Source organism: Melampsora larici-populina (genome assembly GCF_000204055.1).
Source record: "Melampsora larici-populina 98AG31 unplaced genomic scaffold MELLAscaffold_6, whole genome shotgun sequence".
In the NCBI taxonomy this organism is placed as follows: Eukaryota; Fungi; Basidiomycota; class Pucciniomycetes; order Pucciniales; family Melampsoraceae; genus Melampsora; species Melampsora laricis-populina.
Window position 1 is genome coordinate 1,808,323 of NW_006768770.1, and position 8,348 is coordinate 1,816,670.

An 8,348-nucleotide genomic window follows, 5' to 3' on the forward strand; every position below is an offset into this window, starting at 1 on the left:
TATCTCTTATAATAATTACCTAAAAACCACTTTCCAATCTTTCATACCCATATTTTCGAATTTTTCTCCAACTTTCTTAATATTCTTCTTCTTCTTTCATTCTTTTCATAACATTTTCCATTCCTAAAGATCCAAACTAAATGTTCTTCTTCCTCAAATCCCTTCTTACTAATTCTCTTAATTTAATTTTCACTCTTATACTATTTTATTGATCTTTTCGAATTTTTCTTCACTCTTAAATGTTCTTATCAATTGATTATGTAAATATATGATTTGAAAGTTAATGAAATGAAGATTATGAATCAACTTTGATACCCTTGATGACTAATAACTTCAATAATAATTTTGCCTTTGACCAAAAACACGAATTTTCACATAATTGTTAGATTTTTTGCTTAAGTAGAGATCTTGCTCACCACACCGTGCTCAGTTAGGACGGGTGTCTAAGCTTTTGGAGTATTACTACCCGCCGACTCACATCAAGGGTGAAGTAAGTGATTTCTCTTACTTTGTAATCATGAAGTCTTTCATTTGTTTGATACCTTTCTGTCCTTCTGCAGACAGGCAACGACCCTCGCTCTTTCAATTGTCGTTGGTGCAAGGCAACATTCACCCGTGGTATACGTAGTCATTACAACTTATACGCTCACCGTCACTGCCAGCATAGATGCCTCGGGTTGAGAATTCCGAGGCATCATCGGAGGCAAATCCTCAGACAAACCTTGTCCGAGGTATTTGCCCAAGGTATTTTTTTGCCCTGAGAATTACCTCGGATCAAAACTTTGGGAAGCTTCTGTCCGAGGTTTTGCATCCGAGGATACCTCGGATTTTGTAATCCGAGGTAAATATGTTGGTGGTGCGTGACTGCGCCAAGGGCCGATCTGCCTGCCCTTGAAGATCCCGTGCCATTCAAGCTGGCTGCACCCTTCCTCCCACTTGGGCTCAAGAGCATGCGGCGATGGACGCTTTGTTGAACAAAGCTAATGGCCAACCAACCCTTGATTCCATCTTATCCCGAACCACCTTCAGTGTTGAGCTATGTAACACGGTCCTCGTCCTGTGGATCATGTTACACGTGCTTCCTTTCAATAGGTTTTATGATACCCCCCTCCGTGCAGCATTCAAGCCTACCAATTGACGAGCAGAGTTAAGAAGTCCTACTTGGGCTGCTGGCGTGGCCAAGGAATTGTATATTAGCTTAAGTGCGGCAGCTGTCTCTTTAGTAAAGGTATGTCAACTCAGTTATCTATTTGTAGATCACCTAAACTGACATTTGAGATATCTTTTAACAGAACAACTCCAGCCAATTCTCCTTGATGCACGTCATTTGGACGACCAAGGGAAACTGCTATGCCTTCATCGGTGTATCAGCAAATTTCATTGACAACGATTGGAATTTCCGAATGATTCACCTTACTTTAAAGCTAGTTGCTTGGAATAAGTTTGGCTACCTCCTGGCACAAGCAGTTGGGCGCTTTTTGATAGCACATGAACTTCACAAAAAGATTAGCAGCTATATTTTTTCAATCCTCTTCTCTTATTTTTTATTGGGACTTTAACTAATTTGGTCATTTGTATTGATTACATGCTAGGCCAAACGACGGATTCAGGTGCCTCAAACAACACGATGGCACGTGAAATGGAGGTAATGTTCTCTGAAGCTGATAATCACGTTGATTGGGATTTGTCGCAAAATCATGTAAGATGCTACGCCCACAAGCTGGGACTGGTGGTTAAAAAGGGTCTCACGCTTTTGGGATTATCAGCTGGTCACATCAAGCCGACTACCCCTCCTAATACTTCTGTACCAATCCCGAGTATTGTCCTCAACGATGATATGAATGAATCCTCAATTGATCAGGATGACTCTGATGATGAGGATGATGTACTCAATCACAAGCCTCACTGTGATACGAGACACATGCAAGATCAAGATGATGACATGGACAATGATCCAACATACAATTGTGAATAATTTCCAACCAATGGCTGTGTTGTGGTTAAAGGTGCATTAAAGGCAAGTTTCTCATACTTGTTTTGTTTCTTTCCTACATTTCCTCACTTTACTAACCTTGCTCATTTTGTAGTTAAAGGAATTTAATGCTTTGCTCACTCGCAGCAATCCTAGGCAAGGTAAATTCAAGGGTCGAGCTGCTTCGATGGACTACTCTGGACCGGGTCCAATCGCCGGTCGGGGTGTTCTTTGGAATGTTGATCTTGAGATGTATTCTTGCTTAGTGGCCGCACGAGACGTGAGTTGTTTTTCTGATCCGTTTTGGTTATCACTGGTTGACTAACTGGCATTGCAATTTGTACGTAGGTTGTAGATTCAATTCTGATTGCTGATCGTAAGACCAGATACTACCAAGGAATCATGATGACAATGGAAGAATGGGAGGCTGTTGATACACTATGAAAAGTCTTAGAAGTGAGTCGATTCCATTTATCATACACCTTATTCATCTCAAGTCTGACTTCTCTCAATCTCATTTCAGGTTTTTCGTCGCTCGACCAAGCATATGGAGGGAAATACACCAACGGTGTAGAACTCCTACGCAGTGTAGCGTAGGCTGAGCCGGAGAGGGGAAGAATCGCCACTCGTGAGAGCGGATGAAACTACAGGCACTGTGAAGCTGCCCTTGTCCTTCGAAAATGATTTCGAAATTTGAGATGAGGCGTCTCTACTCTCACTTCTTTGTCTTTTTAAGGTTCCCCAAAACCTAATCTACACCACACGGCTGGATGCGCAGCACAAAGCGGAGTCTAACACTATTACACACGACTCTTCACAAATTCGTAGTATAGAGATATGTAAAATCGAGTTTGTTGATTTTCACAAGGTTGTAACACACTGTTACAGGTCTGGGGTGGATTTCTGACCCCGACTCGACCCGGCCTCGACTTGGATCAAGAGGCGGGTTTATTGATTTGACTTCAAAACTTTGACTTCTTTACAATCTGATGACTGGATCGTAACCAAACTCAGCATACACAAAACTTTGAGCAAACACAAGAAAAGACCTCAACAACTCAATGCTTTAGCTATATTACGATACAATAAGGTAAGTCACACTTCTTTCTTACTAATAATAAATTTAATACTCGAATTCACTGCTTTAAAGGAACTGATATCTCTTCTTCTTTTACGCGGAAATTCTAACTTGAACACACGTTTAGATCACTTTCTCTACGATCGACAAAAGAACATACTACACTTTGTTGAACCAACTTGATTCAAAAGAACACACAATAAAACTCACACACAAATCGGACACTAAAAATTGGATGCCACCTGTTCCTTTTCCCTTTGAACAGCTCTCTTTATACCTTTTGCTCACGCCCTTTCAGCTCATGATGCGGCCTCAATCTCCAACCTCAACGTTTTTTCTTCCAACCGATCGTTCTCGAAGTGGTTTTGTCAGCTCCTTTACTATGTAAGTCTTTCTCTCTCTTCTCTTATTCGTTTCTTGTCTTGATCATTCTCTCTCTTCTTTTAACTTCCACCTCTAGTTCCGATTTTTTTTACTCGGTATCCATACCTCCACTAGTGCGATCTTGCCCTGTTTGCTTCTCGGTCCTCCTATCTCAACTTAACTACTTCACTCTAAAATCGATTCCCTATTCCAATTTTCAATCTCTAGTTCTGATCCTGCATGCCAAGAGGTGAGTCTTATAGCTCCCTTTCTGATTTGTTTTATTTCACAACCCACTGACACCTTTCTAATTGTCTTCTCTAAATGTATACCTCAAAATCGATCCTCTCAACACTTCCATCTACATCATACTCAATCTACCTTCGATTTGGAGTTCCAATCCCTATCCAGCTTATCTTTAAACCTGAAGATCGAAGTTCCTCTCATCTTTCAATTTCGATTTTGATATTTGATTAAGATATGAACAAGTGAGTCTCGTCTTGATCTCTTCAGATATCAACTATAATCCATTCGCTTCCAGCCTCTTTCTAACTTCCTCCTTCAAACTTTCTCATCCATCCTTTATCTCGCATTTTAGACTACCACAACCTTTTCGATTTTTAGGCTTCTTTCAATACTTTCAACTTATTTGTTCTGTATGTTCCCTAAGACTTGGTCTTCCATGTTCACCCTATTCTACTCTATTTCAATCTCGAACTGCAGTTTTGATCTAGTTGTAACTTTGAGCCTGAAAATGACCTTTCTATTACCTCTTCTCGGACTCGATTCTGTTCAATTCCCTTTCTCTAAACTTGCTATCTTATCTATTACTTCAACCCAAATCTTTGTTCCATGTTATATCTCCTCATCATGCTTTGTTTAACTACATGAGTTACTTTGTTGTCTTGTCTAACTTTACTAGATATGATATCTCCTAAAAAAATGAAAGACACATGATTAAGTTTTGTCTCCCTTGTTGATTATCAACTTGACTCGAGCTTGCAATCTGCTCTCAGTGAGTAAGACTTTGATTTGAGCTTCTTGATCCCTTAAACGTGTATATAAAGGAGAGGGTGATGGTGTGTTCTGATCACCACAACGGGTGCTGTTCTTTGGGCAGAATATCTTAGGGTCTATAATCAGCTCACCGACATAAGTGCCTCCACCACCTTTCCAAGCCTTGGAAGCATGATTGAAGTCATGATTTCTCAGCTTGAGAAATATTGTACTGAAGCTGTTCGTGCTGAGGTGATTGTCTTGGTAACCGTCCTCAACCCTCAATACCGGCTCAAGTTTTTTGATCTACACTACCCAGAAGAAGCTTCAAGAGCCAAGACATGCATTGAAGATGTATTCAACGACAAACTTGACACCTGGCCTGCTACCCCAGTCTCAACCCCTAGTCCCACTCCCGATCCTTCTTCTGGTAACTCATATGACCAATTTGACGTTTTCACCTTGTCCGCTTCCTTTCAAACCTCTGAATCAATTTGATCTGCCAAACTTGACTTATATCTTCAAGGAAACCACCCGATTCTTCCTGGTCAATCTGAGCTGTCATGGTAGAGGGTAAGTCTTGTATCTCACTCAAGACTTCAAAATGATTATCATTAACTCCTTATGTATCATCTTCTTTGTGTACAATAGGACAATGCCTGTCATTACCCAGTTCTCAAATCAATTGCCCGCGACTACTTTAGTATCTCAGCTACCACATGCGCTCAGGAACGTACCTGTTCTTCAGCTGCCGATATTGCTATTCCTGCCCGCGGTTCTTTAAAACCTAAAACAATTTCTAGGGCTGTGGGTGTTTGTGAATGGTTAAGATCAGGTCTAACTACAACCAAAGATGGATTCTCAGAATCCCTTGCTTATCTTGCTTCTTTCACAAATCACACTTGTAAATGAAACTTGTTGAAGATATTTTTCCTATCTCTCTATTTAGCTTTTCAAGTCACTCTTTCAAACTTTTATTTTGTTTTCTTTTTTTTCTTACTTTTTTCCTCCGTTAAAGTGTTATCTTTTCTTCAATTTTTAATTTTTTGAGTCACTCCTTATAACCATTTTTGAGTTTTATGTTATCATCTCATCACCTTTTATTTTCAAGTCACTCTTTGAAACTTTTGTTTATTCAAATTTTCATCCATTATATGTACATATTGATTTCTGTGTGAATATTAAAAAAAATTAAAAAAATGTTGCCTCGGCCCGCTCTGTTGACTTCAAAAACTACAGAGCGGTGCAAGAGCGGGTCCAAGAGTTGCCGCGCTGTGCCAGGAGTGTAGTGGATTCCTCTATGTAGCGGAGCAATGGCGGATCCCCTATGTAGCGTAAAGCGTCCCGCCACAAAAAAACCGCCTGAAAGCGGAGCGCTTCAGGTGTTGCTTCTGGGTGGCCGCAACGTTCTGGTTTCCATTCACAACTGGAGGCAGTTGTTTGGTAGGCCAGGTACCCGGAATATCCTTAATGGATTGCTGCAGAGGGAATTTCAGCAGCGGAAAGATACACACAAATTGGAACATACTGCCGAGTGGACAGACCTTGACAGTATTAAAAAGGGAATTCATGATCAGGTCTCCGTTTGGTGTTTTGAGATTGGTATAAGCCGTGATGCCCCGCAGTGCCACAGATTTGTTTGCGGCGGCATCCACCACAGCCTAAACACAAGCCAGGATTTAGAGATAGTGATTTCAGTGTGGTGAAAACACATCCATGTGAACCAGAGTCAAAACGAATCCAAAGTCAAGCAGGAATACACTGACTTTCAGCTCAGGAGAATACATCCAGGGGGGCGTTGGTAATGTGGTCGCAGGCGCCACATTGCCCTGAGCGCCTGTACCGGGCTGATGAGAAGTCAAGTGGTTGACTGTCTCATTGACTTGATTGACTTTGTTGTATACAGTCATCACTTTGGTATCAATTCGGTCGCTCAACACGTTGAGCTCTTCATCCATCTTGTTGGACAGATCGGCTATGTCTTCATCCAACTTGGCTTTCAGATCTCTAAGACCTGTAAAGGCATGTTGCCGCTCAATAACTGACAGCCATGAAACCAGAAAAAGTCAATAAATGATGATTCCAACTCAATTATAAGGTCACCACTGACCTTGACAAAATTGTTCACCTCCACCCTTTGGTGGTTGCACAAAGTTACACTCGAATGCTCTATCCACGCCAAGTTTGTCGCCTGCATAGCAAGGTAACCGGGGATGTTGCTTGATTCCTTCAAGCGTGCTGAAACAAAAATCGTTGAGCATACTGGGAAGGATTTCACGGGTCAAAGAAGCATTCACATGATAGAGAACTTACGCCCACAAGTGAACGCCGCGGCATGATTGAGTTTTGGGTCTAAGCCCATCACTTTTGACAATTCAGGCATTGTGCTCAAAAGATTCCGTACTCAAGAGCCTGCAGACGCTTGCACTTGGAGTTCCTTGTCAAAAGAAGTGTTACCTGAGAGAAGCACCCTCATAAGTTGGTAATTATTGAAGGTTTCGGCGATGTCACGCCCAGGACTCATCCTGTTTGCATGAACTGAAGCTGGACGCAACACCCCATTGTAACACTCAAACTTTTGGGTCATGAACAAGTTTGCAGGTCCAAAGCGGGCGACTGAGTCCTTCAGGTGGCTGAGCACGTGGAACTTTGGCTTGTTCACCCACTGAGCCAAGTTCCTCACTAGCTGATTGTAAAAGATTAAAATCACTGCTTCCATTTCTTGCAGGTAGTCGTCCATTTTCCTGATTTTGTGCTGGAAGATGTAAGACGATAGAAGGCACAACAAGATCCACAAGTGACGTTTGTGGGTAGGAATGTATTTGAGGAATACAAAGGGGGCTGTCTGAAGAACAATCTGAAAGTACTTTCCTACCAGGCTTTGGTAAAATTGAATGAGAAGGTTTGGCTGAATTGGTGCAATGTTCAAGCCTTTAGTATTGAAACTCCTCCACTTAGCCAAAAGTTTGCGATATTGTTGAGAGCCGGGTTTCATGATACCAAATGATTTCATTGTATCTCTGAAAAGGTATTTTGCTATTCCGAGTAGAACGATGTGGAGAGTCTCGACTGGCGTGTCTTGGTGGCCATTGAAACCTGAAAAGGAGGACAGATTCAGCCATCAAGTTCAGGTGTTTGAAGGACATACCAATGCCTGGCTTACCTTGAAGCCTTGACATGGGGTTGAATAAACGCGGACCAAGCTTCTTGTTCAAATCCGCGCACAGTTCCTGCACATTCAACGTCTGCGGTGAGTTGTGCGCAATGTTCACCTTCTTTATGAAGAAATTCAGTACAGAATCTCGGAAACCGTTCTTTTGCGCTTCCGCCTCAACGGCAGTCTTGCTGTGGGGCTCTTGCGCCAACGCCCAAATTTTGGATGCCCTTGCGTGGGTAACATCCCAATTACGTTTGGGTAAAGATAACTGTGACAAATATATAATAATGTCACTAAGTCCATCATATCAATGTTGAAAAGAAACCAAATGAGACACTTTACCTGTTCACTGTCTAAGTCAACTCCAATGAAATCTGACACATAGTGCAAACTTTTTTTACCGCTCATCTGCTTGACTTGCAAATCACATATTTGACAGGGTGTCAATGTATACGCTGGGTTTGTGGTATTGCTGATCTCGGCATGCATGGGGCTGTCGCCCAGATGGAATAGGACAACCAACATAGCGAGTACCTCCTTTCCAGACACGTGATTGTACACTGGAAAACCGTTTGCACTGTGGTGACTGCAAAAGACACGCTGTAGTATTTAAAGCTCAACAAGAGCTTTACAACACCTAAGAAGGGATAATATACTACGTGTAATATAGTAGAAGTTGCCTAAAGACTGCCTTCTTCAAAGAAACCAGCACAAGGGCACTTGCTGACCACTTTGTGATAACAGAGAAAAAGATAAAGGCACCAGAGAAATAAAGCAATACT

General features: G+C 41.7%; 1 protein-coding gene across 1 annotated transcript; it reads right to left on the bottom strand.

Moving 5' to 3' along the window:
• Positions 1–5,876: 5,876 nt before the first annotated feature.
• Positions 5,877–6,792, bottom strand: MELLADRAFT_94594 (uncharacterized protein; the record flags this gene model as incomplete). Its single annotated transcript, XM_007406490.1, has 5 exons — positions 5,877–5,887; positions 5,938–6,070; positions 6,176–6,450; positions 6,520–6,636; positions 6,723–6,792. 5 exons carry the CDS (start codon positions 6,790–6,792, stop codon positions 5,877–5,879), a joined length of 606 nt encoding a protein of 201 aa, XP_007406552.1.
• Positions 6,793–8,348: the final 1,556 nt, after the last annotated feature.